This window comes from Drosophila serrata, unplaced genomic scaffold (genome assembly GCF_035046125.1).
Source record: "Drosophila serrata isolate PLE 108 unplaced genomic scaffold, ASM3504612v1 contig_23, whole genome shotgun sequence".
Taxonomy (NCBI): Eukaryota; Metazoa; Arthropoda; class Insecta; order Diptera; family Drosophilidae; genus Drosophila; species Drosophila serrata.
This window is the reverse complement of record NW_028256921.1, coordinates 1,896,986-1,914,565: the sequence shown is the minus strand read 5'-3', so window position 1 is coordinate 1,914,565 and position 17,580 is coordinate 1,896,986. Positions and strand designations below refer to the sequence as shown.

The 17,580-nt window shown below is 41.5% G+C and overlaps 3 protein-coding genes across 4 annotated transcripts; 1 reads left to right on the top strand and 2 right to left on the bottom strand.

Moving 5' to 3' along the window:
* Positions 1–188: 188 nt before the first annotated feature.
* Positions 189–5,957, bottom strand: fliI (FLII actin remodeling protein). The gene is made up of 4 exons (XM_020950625.2): positions 5,700–5,957; positions 2,370–5,521; positions 1,921–2,071; positions 189–1,855 (listed from the first exon to the last, which is right to left on the bottom strand). The coding sequence occupies exons 1-4, from the start codon at positions 5,907–5,909 to the stop codon at positions 1,445–1,447; spliced, it is 3,924 nt and encodes a 1,307-aa protein (XP_020806284.2). The 5' UTR covers positions 5,910–5,957; the 3' UTR covers positions 189–1,444.
* A 1,157-nt stretch (positions 5,958–7,114) lies between these two features.
* RpL35 (Ribosomal protein L35) lies at positions 7,115–7,646 on the top strand (the record flags this gene model as incomplete). The annotated part of the gene is given in 2 exon segments (XM_020950624.2): positions 7,115–7,251; positions 7,320–7,646. Coding segments are annotated over 2 exon segments (369 nt in total), but the record flags the coding sequence as incomplete, so codon positions are not given.
* A 727-nt stretch (positions 7,647–8,373) lies between these two features.
* Tre1 (Trapped in endoderm 1) lies at positions 8,374–16,245 on the bottom strand. Of its 2 annotated transcripts, none has more exons than XM_086830868.1 (7): positions 15,987–16,245; positions 9,934–10,076; positions 9,716–9,861; positions 9,538–9,638; positions 9,360–9,462; positions 8,814–9,304; positions 8,374–8,746 (listed from the first exon to the last, which is right to left on the bottom strand). In XM_086830868.1, exons 1-7 carry the CDS (start codon positions 16,004–16,006, stop codon positions 8,560–8,562), a joined length of 1,191 nt encoding a protein of 396 aa, XP_086686994.1. In that variant the 5' UTR covers positions 16,007–16,245; the 3' UTR covers positions 8,374–8,559. The 2 variants fall into 2 exon arrangements, with proteins under 2 accessions (XP_086686994.1, XP_020806276.2); XM_020950617.2 differs by lacking the exon at positions 15,987–16,245 and adding an exon at positions 15,208–15,700.
* Between the last annotated feature and the right edge of the window lie 1,335 nt (positions 16,246–17,580).

Below are 17,580 nucleotides of genomic sequence, written 5' to 3'. Positions count from 1 at the left end.
TTAAGGGGTTGCATCGTTAAAATGTGCAAAAATTAAAAAAAAATATTTTAATATCTTAAAAAGGAAAATTTGGTATGCAGAATTGTTAAGCGCCAAACAACTAACTCAGAACCGCTTCAATTCGGAAACCGCTTATGCGCTAGTTCTTTGGCGCTTAAAAAATCTGCATTATACGTTTAATTTGTTCCTTTGTTAGTTTTTTTAAGGTTAATAATTTTTATTTGATAATTTTGTTTTATTTTTTTTTTTAGTTTTTACATCATATTTTTTTGGGGCAGTATTCGACTTTCAGGCGAGGCAATAATACTTCTGATATTATAATCAATTATCTTTAATCTATTCGATATTCCTGTATTTCTTTGTCAAATGCTATTGTATTTTTCACGACTCTCAGTCGAATTTATGTTATCTAATTATAGTTTATCCTTTTAAATTAAATTAAATTTTTTCATAACTAAATGCTTAAATCTTACTGTTTAATTAAACCTAAACTTCTTTTTAATAAGCATCTGCATAGGTTGTTTCCCAGAATCAGCCTGAAGAAACACATACGAATGAGTTCCAATTTTTTCTAAATGTTTATTTAAGGAGGAGCTGGGTTAATAAAAATAAAATAAATACGTGGACATTTTGTACAATTAGTTTTTAGTTTTCTTTCGATTTTATTACAGGCTAGCTTTAAGTAGGTTAACATTTTAAAAGGACTAGCACAAGGAGTAATCCTCTCGGCTCAGCGTATGTATGTATATAAATATTGCGTGTTTGTAGTTGTAAATATATATGTATATATATATGCATTATATATATATATATAAGGTATAGGGGTTTCTCGTAAAGAGTGGGGCGAATACTTGGCGTTGTTGGAGTTGTTAGCTAATTATTTAGGGGTCGGGGAGCAAGTGAGCTAATAAAAAATTATAATAATTATACAAAACAATTAAATACATTTTATAAAAGTACAAACATTTTCTTGTCGCGATCTAGATGGGCGTTATTTTGATTTTATGTTAAATGTTTCTGTTCATTGTTTCCTGGTTTTTGTTCATGTCATGTGTATAAGGCAACTGCTCTGTCACGGCAGCTGCCTTAAACCAAGCTATCCCCATCCCATAAACCACAATCGGGATGCGCTCTTTAATTGTTTAAAATTAAACGGGCACCTTGCAGGTGGTCTTTAAGCTTGTTTAAAATTAAATGTACACTTCTCTTTAAATTACAAACAACAAAAAAAGATGAAATTTGCAACTTAATGGCGCGCTGTCTTAAATTCTCAAAATTCGGCGTGACTCAAAAGATTTAAAATAATTAGGTGCACAAAAAGAGCAGCGAGACGCACTTAGAGAGAGTCCTTTATGGGCAGCACTTTCAAACTTTAAAAACTACCTTGAGGTGTGGATTCTTGTTGAAAATTTTGAGTAAGGAGCGCTCCTTCAATTTCTTAAAATTATAAATACACCTTGAAGGCGCTCCAGCCATGGAAGCACTTGGTGAATCGGCGCGACTCTTTGTTCTTCATCGTGAGGAATAGCTTTCTTGGCCTCTCCGGCTGCTTTATCCGCATATGCTGGATGTACACTTGGGCGGACTTGTAGGCCAGCTTCACCTCCACCTCGCTGCAGCGCGGCCCCATCCACAGGAAGACGTGCTCGCCATTATCCAGAATCATGATGTCATCGTCGGCCAGATCGTCCTGACAAAAGTCAGCGCACTTCTCCGCCACCGTATAGTAGCCCCGTTCATTGGAGCATCGGAAGAGACGCGTATAGTCCATATATGTGGCGTCCGTATCATATGGCTTACGGCCGCCCAGCGCCACCCAGAAGAAATTCTCTGGCTCGTCGCCTTCGTTGAGTATCTGCCAAGGATGAATAAAATTCGCCTTAAGACATTTTTAATTGCATTTAAACCATAGGCACTTACCTGCAGGCTAACCCAGGGCGAGTTGAACATTTGCTCAGCGATATCCTGGATGAGTTTCGCCTCCTCATTGCAGGATTTGCTGCCAATCCACACGTAAACAATCCCTGACTGCGAGTCGTCCTCCGTTTCAAATGGCACATGGAGTATATAGCTAAGGTTGAAAACAAATTAATTACATTTGTTGATGAATTATACAATTATTAATAAAAATATATAAATATAAATAGGAAAATGTATTAAATAGTGGCGCATTTTCGATTGCGATGTATTTAACTATATTTTTAGCCATTATAATATTGTTATCTTTCAGAAATAATGACCTATATCAAATATTTATGGGATTTTCAATCCAAAGAAACGATAAGACAAGAACATTAGTCATTACGCAAGTCAAAGAATATAAAAATATAAAGCAAAACTATTAGAACGAGAGACAGATAAACACTCACCAGAAGGCCGAATTGAGATGCACTGCATCTGGATTAATTTGGATGAGCCGCGTGGTCAGCGCACCGCCGTTGGAACGCAGATGGAAGAACTCAACGGGCGCCTTGCCGTCGGCGGTGAGAGCTTTGTCCTTCCGCTTTCCCGTCAGGATAATGAATTTCCGCTTAAAGTGCGACATAAACTTGAGGTTCTCCTGCTGCTGAAAAATCCGCACCACCTCCAGCTCCTCGCCAAACATCGCCTTGAACTTCTTTTGCAACGTAAAGGTAAAGGTGAGCCAGCCCATGTTGCCAGCATTGCGACCCTGCCAGAAGTAAACAACACATTGGATCTCATCCTCCGGCTGGTTGCTATTGTTGGCTTTACTGTCGTCCTGAGGATTCGTACCATCCTCCTGGCCGGGTTCGGGCTCCTCGACGGGTATACAGTAGCGGCAGAGGAAGACGTAACATTCGCCGGTATAAAAATGGCCCAATTCCTCTTCGGGCAGACGGACAAACTTCTTGTTCTCCAGCACAAAGGCCTCCATCATCTCCAGGTCGTAGTTCCACTCCTCCTCCAGCTGCTCCGCTTCGGCCAGTGGCATGGCCGATTGCCTGGGCATAAACAGAGCTGCCAAATCGGTTCGCGTCTCCTGCTGTCTTGCCCATTGTGTGAGATTGGCTCCAGTTTTTGCCACCGACTTGGCTGTCCTCGTGAAATCCACCGCCATGACCTCATCCCAGCCGGCGAACTTGGTACGGAAGATCTGCATCTCATTGCCCTCGGGCACACGCATCACCAAGGCACACTCCGGCCGATCCATCATGTTGAAGAGCTCCCGGCTCAGCTTGACTGCGGCTGCGCGCACCAATCTCGTCGATTTCTTGCCAAACCACACAAACAGATCCGTGTAGCAGTCGAGGATGTACACATGCTTGCTGTTGAGCAGGGTATGGCAAAGCTTCTGCTCGGGCAGCTCCACTTGTGGCAGTTCCAGATAGCCCATGCCCAGCTGCACCTGATAGAGGCGCGGCTGCACCGGCTGGTAGTCCTCGGGAACATGCTCCTTCAGCGGCTCTGCGGCAGCGACATCTTCCGGCGTCATATCCAATCCCTGCCAGAATTCGGCACTCTCTTCGCCTTGCCGCTCAACCATTATCTCGCACTTATTCTTCCGTTCCGTCTTGCTAATCTTCTCTGCCATCAAGCGGGCCTTTGAGTTGAGGGTATTCTTCGATCGCTCGCCCAGCCAGATGTAGATGTGTGCACCCAGGTCCAGGACGAAGGCGTGCCGGGGATCCAGGGAACTGTAGACGGGAGCCACCGGCTCCAAGTGAACTGTGGCGCCGTAGGCGTGCACCAAATACAATCTGGTGATATGGATCATTTCCTCAATGGTATAGAAACCAGTGGCAGTGCGACCGCCCTCGATGTAGATCACCTCGGTGTCGAATAGAGCCAGAAACTCCTCGGACTCATCTCCCTGCTCCTCGCGTATTGTGCGACACCGCGCGCCCAGATAGTTCCGCAGATTTACCGCATGAATGGCCGCACAGGCTCGCTTGTCCAGGGTGGCCTCGTTGCCGATCCAAAAGTAAATCTCCCAGGTAAGCAGACCGAGGTCATCATACTTGGTTTTTAGGACAATGTAGCAGTCGCCTTCGTAGAACTTTCCGTGGACCACTTCCTCGATTTTGTTGGGCAGGAAATTCTCGATTTCCCAGATGGTCAGACCTGGCTGCTGACCGTCTTCCTTCTCAAAGAATTTCGAGTAGTCCAGCTGCGGTTTTTCCAGAGACTCATCCCATCGCTTGGGCTTCAGCGACTCGGGCTTTCCCACCTCTTCCGGCAGGCAACCGGCCTCGTTATCCTTGGCCACATCCTTCATGCCCTTGAGTACCTTAGCAGCATCCTGATCCCCCTCAGAGCGGGGACCACCTCGTCGTAATCGAATCTTCCGGGCGGTTGAATCCTTGGGCGTGGCCGCCGCCGGAATGGATGGCGGCACAGCGGCTCCAGCTAACCGCAATTGCGTCTGCAGACTGAAATCTATGTTGTAGAACTCAAGACTGGTGGCTTTGCTCGCCTCGCTGGGCTTGGGGGGCATCACTAGCTCCGGATTATTGCGCAGATCCAGTTGGTCCAGTCCCTCCAGCAGGTGAATGGCATCGGGCAGTGTGATCAGACGATTGCAGCTTAGATTTAACTGCTTCAGAGCACCGCATCGGCACAGACCCTCGGGCACCATCTCCAGCAAATTATTGGCCGCCGCAAAGACCTCCAAAGCACCCAGCTTTCCAATGCCCGACGGTATGCCCTCGAAATTCAGCTTGTTGTCGTTCACATAGAGTCGTCGCAGCTTGGGCAGCTTGCAGAGGGCCGCCGGCAGAGCCACCAGTTGATTCCGTGACACATTTAGTGATTCCAGACGCTGCCACAGCTCTACGCCCGCACTCAGTTCGTTGATCTCGTTGTCACTCAGGTTAAGCCGGACCAAGGTGGCCACATTGTACACACAATCGGGCAGCTTCGGCAGCGAATTGTGGGACAGATCCAATTCACTTAAATTCGCCAGACTGTCCAGGCCGGTGGGGAAGTTGAGGAGTGTCCGCTGAGTGCCGCTCATATTGAGCACCTCCAGACTCTGCAGCGATGGCAGCTGGCGCAATTGGAACAGTTCCAGCGGATTGTGCGACAGGTCCAGAGACTTGAGGTTGATCAGCCGGCGCATTTGCGGTGGCAAGGTCTCCAGTCGATTGTGCGACAGATCCAGAAATATCAGATCCGTGAGGTGTATGAACAGGGGCGTCGGTATAATCTCGATGTTATTGTGGCTGAGATTAAGGACGATCAGGTTCTTGGCCCGCTCCAAGCCCTCGGGTACCTCCTTCAGCTTGTTGTGCGAGAGATCCAGCGTGGTCAGCTCCTCCAGGTGGAAGAGCTCCGGCGGTATGCCGCTGTTCTTCAGCTGATTGTGGCGCAAATCCAGCGAGCGCAGACATGTTAGATCCGTTAGCTCGCCAAAGATCTTCTCCAGCCGATTGTGGTTCAGTGACAAATGCTCCAGCTTCTGCAGCTTGCCCAGCTCCTCGGGTATCTCCGCCAGCTGCGTGCGGTCCAGAGTGAGCCACTGCACCCGCGACATCTGCCGCATGCTGCTGGGGAATGTTTCCTGCAATGAAAGGCAACCGGCCAGCACATGTAACTTCGCATTTACGCACTCCAGGACCTAATCTCCGGCTATGACTAATGCATATTTTTTTCCCCCATAATTCGGTGACCTGTTTTTTTTTTGCTCTTCGCTTCTCGTTTTCCCGAAACGGAACACAACAATCTGTGTAAATACTCACGCTGAAGTCATTTTTGGTAAAGTCCACACCGCGTATGAACGGCAGCACACTCATGTTGATGCTAACCGCATAAAATTGTAATATTTTGGGCTCAAGCTGATGGCCCTGTTTTTCTACTCTATTTTTTTTTTCGTTTTTTTTTTTTTTTGTTATTTTGCACTCGAAAAAAATAGGTGGCTGGCCCAGGTGAAGTGACCATCCGCCACTCATCCATACAAACTCGTTGGCATTTCAACGGGCCTTCGTATGTGGTTCGATGGTCTGGCCACTCTGGTATTTTAAAAGTGTTGGAAAGCACGCTTGGCACACTGGCGTCGCTAATTACGGGGAATGTATACAATTAAATAATAGCACTTTGTTAATAAAAAAGTTAAGCACAATTACAATATGTTACATAAATTAAAACAAATGTTAATGGTGTTGCTTTACAAATGGTATTTGTATGTAATATTATGCAGGCTTTGCGTTTTAATCCCTGCCGAATACTATAGCCACCAGTGTGTTACGACCAGGTGTTCATTTCCAGGGCTACAGACTTTAGCTGGCAGTTACATTTTGAATTCCACTGTAAAAAACAATTTGAATTATTTAATTGAATAATATTAGGCTTTTAAATTTAGTCTTGAGTATAAATATTAGAAACAACTACAGTTTGCTTTCCTTTTAAGAAAATATATGCTTTTTAGGCTTTATTTATGCGGCAAAGCAACATAAGGCATTTATATTATTCTTGTAGACATCTTTGTTAACCCAAACGGGAAAGATACTTGCATTTTAATTTAAAAAAGAATTAACTATTAAAAATAACCTATCGATAAACAGAAATTAACATACATTTTTTAAGTCAATATTTTTCCGCCCCTGGTGCAAACAAGTAATGGTATTTTCGGTATTATTTTTATTTTTAGTATTTTCATGAAAGTCTTTTTAAAGTTTTTATTGGTTGCACTTAATTAAAACCAACGACTTTGCGACAAATTCGCAATGGGAATTAATTAATGTATATTTACGTTAAATTTGGGTAAATAAATTTGAGGTTTTACAGATTTGAAGACATATTTTTAATAGTACGCGCCACAAAAATTTTAAAATACAGCCGATTTAGTGTGCCCAATTTGGGGATATTTCTACTTTCGTCGCTTGGCAACACCAATTCCGAATTCCCTGCGGTCACACCACCCATCAACTAGCTCTTTCTTTTTTGACGTGACAAGCGAGAAAATGGTTGGTGTTTTTTGTGCGAAAACTAATTAATAAAAATAAGCGACATCCGTGCTCGAAATGGACGACAAACACAAGAAATGAACAGCCAATCGAGTGCTTTACGCGATGGAAACGCTATTTTTTTGTGTGCCACCCGGGAATTCGAAGATTATTAATGATATGTTCTTTGTATTGTTTGTGTTGTCAACCAGGTGAAGGTTAAGTGCTCCGAGCTGAGGACGAAGGACAAGAAGGAGCTCACCAAGCAATTGGAGGAGCTCAAGACAGAGCTGCTCAGCTTGCGCGTCGCCAAGGTGACCGGCGGAGCTCCCTCCAAGCTCTCCAAGATGTGAGTATATGCCGCTGTCCCCTTGTACGTGCCCAGCTAATCTATCCATTCGCTGTTTATGTTTATAGCCGCGTTGTGCGCAAGGCCATCGCTCGCGTCTACATCGTGATGCACCAGAAGCAGAAGGAGAATCTGCGCAAGGTGTTCAGGAACAAGAAGTACAAGCCCCTGGATCTGCGTAAGAAGAAGACCCGCGCTATCCGCAAGGCTCTGTCGCCGCGCGATGCCAACCGCAAGACCCTGAAGGAGATCCGCAAGCGCTCCATCTTCCCCCAGCGCAAGTTCGCCGTCAAGGCCTAGACCGTGCATCGTTGTCGGTTGTCCATATAGTGTGCGTTAAGGTTCTCCAGATGAAGAAAAGTAATAAAACCTTTTTTTTAAAGTGAAACGAAAAACTGTGTGCTATTGGTTATGATTTTTTTTGTCTGTGAAGAGAAACGCGAGTGTCTTGTCACGTGGAAACAAGCTCTGTAAGCTGCTTACTAAACCAAAAAATGGCGCGCATTTGTTAGTTGAAAACTATAGAAGGCATATATATTGATGGCTAAACCAATTGTGCTTGTTGTTATCTATATATAGTCGGAGGTTAGTCGTAAATCCTCCTGGGAAACGCGGCCAATCAAACTGACAACTTGTAGTTACTTAACATTATAAATATGGCAGGCTGGGCTATGATCCCTTGCAGACATCACTCCTTAATTGGAAGAAACCCAATAAGCAGCATGGATTACAGATATTTGAGGCTTTATGAGTTTCCACTGGTATTTCCACACAATGATACGATTTCAAGTGAGTTTCAGTATTGGTCAAGGTATTAGTAGATTTGTTAATTAAAGTTTAAAGAGTTTTTCTCGAAAACTTTAAACAGAGACACTCGCATTTCCCAATTGGTCTACGTATGCCGAGATTTTAAATTAGTTTCTTGATTAGGCAAGGTGTTAGGAGGAGGCTGTCATATATGCTAGAAGAGTTGTTACTTAAATTATAAACAGTTTTTCATTAGAACTTTAAACACTCTCAATTCTCGACGTATGACACGATTTTCTTGATTAGGCAAAAGTATTAGGAGGCTGTCAGAGTCCTTAGTTAAAGTTTGAACAGAGAATGAAAAGGACTCGCATATCTCAATTGATCTAAGTATATATATTTATCATTTCGATTGTCTTTGATGTAAGCGCAGCCATACATCGATGCATATATTTATAAATTAAACGGTAATAATTAATTATAATTGATATACGAATTACAAGCTCTTAATGCAACGACTCGACTCTGATTCCGATTTTGATTCGATTCGATTTGATTCGATCATACTGAATATGTTTGGCACATTTGGTTAATACTATTCTTCTGCACAGCGTGGAAGAGCGGTGTGCTGCGGATGACGCCCGACAGCTCCTTGGAGTTCTTGCTTTGGTGATAGTTTCTACTTGTCGTCGTCGACAGCGGCTCGCCCCAGAACTTGAGCAGCGCAAAGATCTTGAAGTAGGCCGCCCTGGAAGACCGAAAAAAATGGAATTAACATGCAATGGAGAATATACTATATCCCAAAGAAACCCTACCTGTAGTTGCGATTGCTGGCCGCATAGATGATCGGATTGATGACACTGGAGGCCCAGGCCATCACCGAGGCAATAATATGCAGCCAGGGATATGAGGTCTTCCGCTCATCGTCCACCACATTAGCCAGCATCAGCGGCAGAAAGCAGATGAGGAAGCACAGGAAGATGGTGACCATCATAACAGTCAGTCGGTTGTCCTCGCGCGCCTTTCTCGTACTTGTAGTGGTCACATAGGAGCCGCCTGCCGAGGATCCCTTGCCCGCTGCATTTGCTCCAATCTGAAAGTTGTCATGGCTGCGGATTTTCTTCTTCTGGTGCAGCACCGTAATGTAAATGCAGGAGTACGAGACAATGATCACCAGACACGGCAGCAGGAACCCGATCAAGAAAAGTGTCTTCTTGATCGATCGTCCCTCCTTCTTGAGGATTGTGCAGGAGAATGTGGCCTCATCCAGTCCCATCTCACCCCAAATGCCCAGAATGGGTGGCAGCTGCAGGAAAATGTAGTTTTTTATTGGAATTTCTGAGAGTTTTCTTTGTACTCACCAAAAGCAGAAAGGAAACGGCCCACACGAACAGCAGCTGAAGTGTTATGAACTTGGGCTTGTATATCTGCGAGTAGCGGCTATGGCAAGCAATGAGTATATATCTGTGCAGGGGATTATGTTAGAGAGGATTAGCTAATCTGAGCCGGACAGCCAGAGGATGTGAGATTTTGGCTTACCTGTTCAGGGTGATGCCCACCATGCTGAGGAGTGAAACGGCCACGTTGCCGTAGAAGATCACGGGAAATATCTTGCACAAAGTGGTGCCAAATGTCCAGCTCTGGTTTGAATAATATAGATATGCAAATACATTATTATATATAGCACTATCATCCAAACAGCTCAACTGTGACTCACCTCCTGGAAGAATCGCACCGCTGTCAGCGGCAGACTGAAGGAGCAGAAGAGCAGGTCCGAGATGCTCAGCGATATGACGAAGGCGGTGGTGGCATGCTCCCGTATCGTGGGGCTCTTTAGCAGAGCCAGCAGGGTGATCAGGTTACCTGTGTGCATGATGAAGCCAAGCAGGTTAGTGAGCAGCTTGCAGAAGGAAACGGAGGAGGAGGATTACTCACCCAGCACACCGATCGTCACAAAGACGCAGGCACTAATTGCAGCAAACAATGTCGCCGAATGCGGGTAGATTGACTGCGTGGCCGCTGGGGCATCCATCTGCATGTCCGTTGTGTCCATGTTCAGAGTCATGTCCATGTCCATTCTGTAAGAAACCATTAAGGTGAAAAAGGCAGTATTAGTAATGTTGAAAGCAAACTAATTTCCATTTGCAAACCATCAGATGTCCCTTCTTACATTTTTTGTTACCTGTTTAAGCCCCTAGTTTTCTTACATTTATATTATATCTTTTTTTTAGAGCAGGATATATGCGGTTTATACTTTTTATACAACATATTAGTTTGAATCATCAAGAGTGCACTACTTGAGCCCGCATAATTTCTGATAATCTCATGGGTATCTTTGAAAGATTAGATAACCGGATGTGTATACAAATTGATATATACTATTGATCCAATTAGAGAGGAAGGCCGGAACTTTGTTTTATTGTCCTAATGAGCTTATTAATCTGTCATTATTGGAAATGTAATTCGGATAACTACTTGGGAAATTGTATACTGTACAAGGTTAATATATAATAGCATCGTCCTGACCCCATTTCCAATGCATTTCTCTATGTGTACGCTTAAAGGAAATATATAAAATCTAAGAAATCAAGTTTCCATCGCGTGAATAGCTCTGAATGAATGAATGGACGTACATAAATAAGTACGTGAGACGACTTGAAACATTTAACTAATTTCTGCATTGCGGATGCAATATAGCCCAGTTTGCTTCACTGGAGTTCAGCTGAGCTCAGCTCAGGTTGAACTGTGGAAAAACTTGATCCAATCTAAGCCGATCCTGTAGCCGGGATTAGCGAGGAAGTCTGCATACTCCCACTGGCAACGACAGCGAACAACGACCTATTCGTGAGATATCGCATCCGAGACATTTGATTTATGCGGACTGATTTCGTTATAAGATCGAGCTCAGGCCGGTTAACTGGTCATCGTAATGATCGGATCCGATCCAATGCGATCCGGTTCCTGCACGAATTTTAAATTAAACATTTGTACGAATTTTTCATCGTAACATTTCTAGTTTTCCGTTTTCAGTTTCCTTCAATTTCCTCATCAGAGTCGAAAGCAAGGCAAACGGCTCCACGGCTCACGGCTCTTTAGCTTTGGATAGCACACAGCATGACGACATATATCAAATAGCAGCTGACTGTGACTGTGGTGTGATTGATGGCAACAAGATTATTTATTATCAAATCAGGATTCAGAAGGAGATCAATGTCAGCGCCGACCGGCGACGGGAACATGAAAGGATAATTAAGTAGCTGTCGTTCCCGAATATTATAATTGTTGGTTTGATCTTAAGGCCTTAAGCTGCAAATAGTAATAATAATGATCATTTTACTCACTGCAGACTCCTATTTAATTATCATAAACAAGCAGCAACAGTTCCGTTTTTATTTATTATTTGATTTGATAATAAAACTATAAAGTAATGGCATCTGTGAGAATCAGCCAGATTTACTGATGACTCAGAATCGACCAGTTTTCGTTGCTTTCTTTTATTATTAATCAACGTATTAATTTTGTATTTAAATTGTCTTCCTTCTTAGTCACGTATTTAGTGTTTTTTTTTAACTTAACACAAAAAGGCTATCAGTTCTGATATGCAAACGAAAGCGATTAAGATAATACCAGCTATTTAAATTCTGTGAAAGTCAGGCGGAAAATACAGTTTTTACACATTTTTTCAGCTTATAGGAAAACTACAATTTGGTTATATTATATTGTATGTTTTGCGAGGGAGTTAATCGAATTAATCTGTGTTTTCCTTAGTCTGCGCAATAACATGCGAATAAAGCAATTAACATAAAGATTGCTACCGTGTTTGATGATTAACTTTTGATAAAAACCTGTCATAAAATTTGAATAAAACCTGAATACTTCATAAACTAATTCGATTCGGTTTATTTACGGAAAGTGTTCATTTTTTTGATTAAGGAAAACGCGTTTTAATTGCACACAAAACTTGACTGTAGGCGATTAACACATGTAGAGCCCGATTAGTGCGGTAATTCGATAACCAAAACCGATTTTCGACCTTGTTTGCGTCTTGTTTCTGATTTTGAAATAAATAATGGATTCGATATGCTGTCAGTGAGATTTTGAAGACGATTTCTTATCGGCTTGAGGCCTGACACACACATACAATAAGTTCTGGGTTTCAAAACAGTTTTTTTTTTTTTTTTTTTTTTTTTTCGAAATCAGGCTCTTGGCAAAAGGCCCCCTTTGAATTTGTAATTGTTATCGTTGCGAACAAGCACTGCAAGGAGCTATCAGCGACTTTAACATTAATGCACTTTTTTACGACCAATTAAATTTTCATTTTCCTTTCTTTTCGAGTTGATAAGCGGGCGAAAGCGATGGCTACCCAGTGCCTGGCGGCGACACAAATTGAATCAAATGGTTCCAGTTCCCATTCCCGTTCCCACTCCCAATCGCATTTCCATTTATATTTCCATATTCAATGCTGAGTTACACCAGTTTTGGATTCAGCTTTTCCGTCCAGTAAAAACAAGAACCGACCATCATATGCTGCGCGTATCGAATCAATGACACTTTCAATTAAGCCGCGCTTTGTCGCTCTCCCAGTACCTTTTTTTGTTTTTCCAGTTTCATTATTTTTTGTGCAGAGATAACGCTTGCCTCCAACTGTTTTGCATATGCACACAATTCCATTTATTTAATGCTTTCTATTTGGTTCGGTTAAATTAAAAAGCGCCTTGTTACGCATTTAACGATGTTTCCGGTGCGTGCTGCTAGAGCTACTCTTCTGGGAAAGCTGGGAAAGGGACCGAACACCACCAGCAGAAGGGGGTGCTACGTACATATATACAATATATATGTGTACATGGACATATATGGAACCATGGGGAAAGGGGAACAAACCATGGAAAACCAAGGGGAAGCCCAGAGGAAGGGGGTGATAAGTGGGGACAGCGGTTCGCTTTCATGCATGATCAACATGTGTGTTTGTTTTCAGAGCTCGACGGTCTTGTTGTTTCAGTTCTTTCCTTTTCGGTTTTTGGACAGGGGAGAAGCAGAGCAAAACAGCCAGCAACTGGGAATCTGAATATGCATCCCACCACATAGCACAGAACACCATGCCCAAGCCAGGCCATACCATGCCATCGCATCCCATATGAAAACAGTCCCGAGTTGTGCGTGATCTTACAACAGTGGTGGAGATAATAGAGATAATAATCACATTTTAACAAATTTAATAAGGATTTAAATACCAATTTTTACGTATATTACGTTTTTACGCTAAGACTCTGGAGCTCTTTGAAAATTCAATTCTAAACCTCGATCATAAATAGTATAAAACAAATATATGTGCAAATTGTAGGGGAATTGTGGCTAGAAATTCACAGATCTCCGAGTGCTATGCTGCTGACCGCGACTGTGTTAGGGGAGGAGTGCCCCCTCAACAGTTGGCAACGATGATGGCACAGATATCAGAGATAACGCTCCCCACTTTCAGCAGGGATGTACGGATTCCTATGCTTCTCTCCCCTCCCCAACAAAAATACGCACATTATGTACACACAGCTAAGCACATAAGGTTTATATATACATACATATGATACATATGTACATATATTTACATCAAAGTCTTATCAGCCTTGGTTTCCCACCGCCAGAACTCCTTATAAGCCCTTCAAGACAAGCAGCGGAACGAAGCTTAAATATAATCAATCAATAAATATATGTGGTTTGCGGTTGGGAAGGAGGAGGAAATCATATTCAAATAATTATTTCCCACAGAGAGAAAAATATGTGTCATCTTATCTGTGTGTGACATTATTGACATTAAAGTCTTTTGAGAATTAAATGTGATGGATTATAATACATAAATATATTTAATTTCGCCTTGTTAAGCTTTAAAAGTATCTAACATAGATAGGATACTAGGGTTTATCTTTTCCTGAGCACGTTGTACTAACTTAGCTTAAAATTTTCGTATTCCTTGAAACCTAATTTTTCTATAACAAAATTTTTCGAAAATCTAAGTTTGAAAAACTCGTAACTTAGCCAAAAAAATATTAATTTTAATTCGGAAAGCGTTCCTATGTTAGTTTTGATCAGCTTAATAAATCTGGATACTCAATTTAAAATTTTGTAAAATTTTAACCATGTAACCCCTTTGCTTTTTTATAATATCTGAAATAAAAACCTTTATTAGGTAAATAGGATAACTACTTTTTGTTTGTTTTTGAAACCTTTAAAATTATAAAACCAATCACTTTTCTTTACTCTTATTTTCCGTGGCGTTGTACAACAAATATTTCCCACTTTCGCTGCACTTTGCTGACTAATCAAAACCTAAGTAGCAGCTTTAAATACCCAATAAGTTTATCAAAAGCATATGTAGTATATAAATATATATATAAATCTATATATGTATATACATATGTAAATAATGCACATGTGTATTGGAACGTTTTGGAGCTGGGTTTTTTTTTTCTCGATATTTTTCAGAGACTTGAGTTGAATGAGACGCTGCTACCAACAGTTGTTGGGCGCGGAGGGAGATGGGGCAACGGGGCAATGGGCAATGATTCATGCAGCTGACATTTAAAAAGAGCCGGGGGGGAAGGAGATGGCGCATCGGAAGCAGCAGAATACGAAAAAAAATCTGTGTAAATAAAAACAAAAGACTTTGCGGTAAAACAGGAGGGGGCATTAATAAAGAATGCCAGAATATGTGTTTAAAATATTATTTACAATTAAATAATTTCCACAAGTAGATTTTTATTACCTTCTTTGAACTATAACAAGTAATTAATTTATATTATTTTATCTCAATTATTGGCAAACATTTTTCTATCGGTGTATTGCATCAGCCTGCTCCCTTCTTCTCTCCCTCATCCTTATCCCGCTAATGTTCTCCCCCTTCCCATATCATTGCTGATTTTTTTTGCTTTGGGAGGGTGGAATCGGGATTTCGGATGCGGCAGAGTGAGATGAGGATAGGCACACATGAATAGGGAGAAACAGCCGTTCCTTAATCGTTTTTTTACACTCATACCTATGCACTCCTTCGCATGCGTGCATATGTGTGCGTGTGGACAAAACTGCAGCAACAGCAGCAGCAGCAAAAGAAGCAACAACAACAAGCCTAATAACAAAAACCAGCACAATTGTCTTCCCTCAAATTGTTAACAAAAGTGGCTGATTGCTTTTTGGACAGATTCTGGTATTGGTAAGACTCACCTGAACTCGTTTCTATACGCGTCTGTGTGTTTCCGCTCTTTTTGTTATTTTGTACTCTTCGTTCCCTAAATGCTATTAAATTGCATTTTGTTTGGCGCACAGCACTCGCTTCGAATTAACAAACACAGATATTGGGCAAGACAACAGGAAAAAAATTATGCAAAAATAAATAAAAAATATAAAGTCAACCGATTCTGGCCTTCCTCTGACTTTGTGGCCTTTTGTTTTTGTTTCTTTTAACGTTGGCACTGACACACTGTATGATAGAGGGGGGAGGTAGATCTCCGATCACGCAGCTCTTATTTCGTATTTTCTTTGGCAATTAACGGCAATATTAAGAACAACACAACGGAACGGGAATGGGAACGGGGGAAAAAAGAGTCTCCGCGGAGAACTTCTTTGCTCGCGACTTCGATTGGATCTCGTCTCGTAAACGCTGCCCACAATCACGATTGCGATTGCCAAGCTGGGTTTGGAGAGAAATATCGATACTGTCGGATAGTTCATTCTCGTTCTGTTCTATCGATATGTCGCAGCCGCTGCGCAAGCGCCTATCGGCGGACAGACAATAAATTTTGAATTGTTAAGAATTCCAATTATTTTGTTTAAAAAGGAAAACGAGCTCATTAAAGGAAATTAAGAAATGGGATCCATGGCAATAAGGGAATGACTTAAAAATAATAAATGCATAGCTAACATAGCTGAATCTAGACCAAGGCCCGATCTTTTCTTAAGAATCTACATATATAAATAATAAAATAGTTATGATTAAGACTTACCCCAGTGAAGGCCACGTCATTGTTTACTTCCTTCCTTCAATTAGGGTAATCATGGCATCGAAGATCACTTCCTGTTTATCCAGTTGTATTCCATTGGCCACATCATTGTTTTGATCACTGCCACTATTACCACCGATGTTAACACTAGGTACCCCTAGGACTGACTGAGCTCGCGGCGAACAAAGTGCCTCTATTTATACTTCCCGGCGCGAGATAACAGAGAAAGTGAGAGCGGGAGAGTAAGAGTTAGGCAGAGAAACTTACAGAGAAAGAGTTAACATCTACATAGACAAATAATTTAATAGTCATGGTTAAGACTTACCCCAGTAAAGGCCACGTCATTGTTTACTTCCTTCCTTCAATTAGGGTAATCATGGCATTGAAGATCACTTCCTGTTTATCCAGTTATATTCCATTGGCCACGTCATTATTTTGATCACTGCCACTATTACCACCGATGTTAACACTAGGTACCCCTAGGACTGACTGAGCTCGCGGCGAACAAAGTGCCTCTATTTATACTTCCCGGCGCGAGATAACAGAGAAAGTGAGAGCGGGAGAGTAAGAGTTAGGCAGAGAAACTTACAGAGAAAGAGTTAACATAGATCTGCAGATGTACAGTGGGAGTTGGACATCCGAATAACATAGTGATCGAGAGCGGGAGAGGGAGGGCTGTCAATGCTAATGTTAAGAAATTACTCCTTACATACAGAGAAAGAGTTAACATAGCTCTGTATAGAGATCGCGGGCGTGAGAGTTAGTTCATTAGCTAGTTAATTCTTTCAGTTAGTTGCAAGCTCCTGACTTAGTTAATAACAACTAATTCTCTGCAAGGTTATAAATAATATAATTTTTGATTTTAAATATATCACAACCAACTGTTGTTGCCGTACTTGTATTGTTTTAAGTAATTATTCTTCCTAGTTTAGAGCTTAAATTATTATAAACAAATGCTAATCGGGATTTTAATTTTAATTTTAAATGTTACCTTTTACCAAATGATAAAAAAAAAATTGTATCTAAACTTGTAAAATTTAATTTTTTATCGATTAAGATTTTATTATATGTACCTTATTTTCTTAAAAAAAATGCAGTAAAATATTTGATTGCTTTAATTAATATACATCTTTATACAAATATCCAACAAAGGACAGACACTGGGTCTGAGGAAACTCAGTAATACACCAAGAAAATAGAGATTAGTGATAAAAACAAAAACAAATAAATCAAAAGTAATTATTTTACAAATATGTTAAATTATTTTTTATTAGCTATTTTATGGTTTTTATGTGCAATTTTAGTTGTGTCCACATGTATGCACAATTTGCATGTTTTAGCACCGTTTGCCTTTCACCTTTCGCCGGCTTTTACTGAAGGTCGTTGATAGCAATTAAAGTCTCGTTAGCAGTGAAGATAAGGTACTTTTAAGGATTTGTACCTAAATTTTATAAATAAAGCAGGTGAATTTATTTAAGTGCAAAAAAAACACCCCCAGGGTATCGGGTATAGGAATCCCCTTGGAATTTGTACCAAATTCTTGACATCACTGGTCATTACTGGGGAAACAGGTGGATTGCTCTCGATTTTCTGCACC

Coding starts and splice junctions, on each gene's coding strand:
- Tre1 (XM_086830868.1), bottom strand. CDS start 16,006: ATGACGTGGCCTTCACTGGG. Junction 10,077..15,986: donor ATGACGTGGCCTTCACTGGG/GTAAGTCTTAAT, acceptor GGTTTCTTACAG/AATGGACATGGACATGACTC. Junction 9,305..9,359: donor CCGTTTCCTTTCTGCTTTTG/GTGAGTACAAAG, acceptor ATTTTCCTGCAG/CTGCCACCCATTCTGGGCAT.
- fliI (XM_020950625.2), bottom strand. CDS start 5,909: ATGAGTGGCGGATGGTCACTTCACCTGGGCCAGCCACCTATTTTTTTC. Junction 2,072..2,369: donor CATCTCAATTCGGCCTTCTG/GTGAGTGTTTAT, acceptor TTTCAACCTTAG/CTATATACTCCATGTGCCAT. Junction 1,856..1,920: donor CGCCCTGGGTTAGCCTGCAG/GTAAGTGCCTAT, acceptor CATCCTTGGCAG/ATACTCAACGAAGGCGACGA.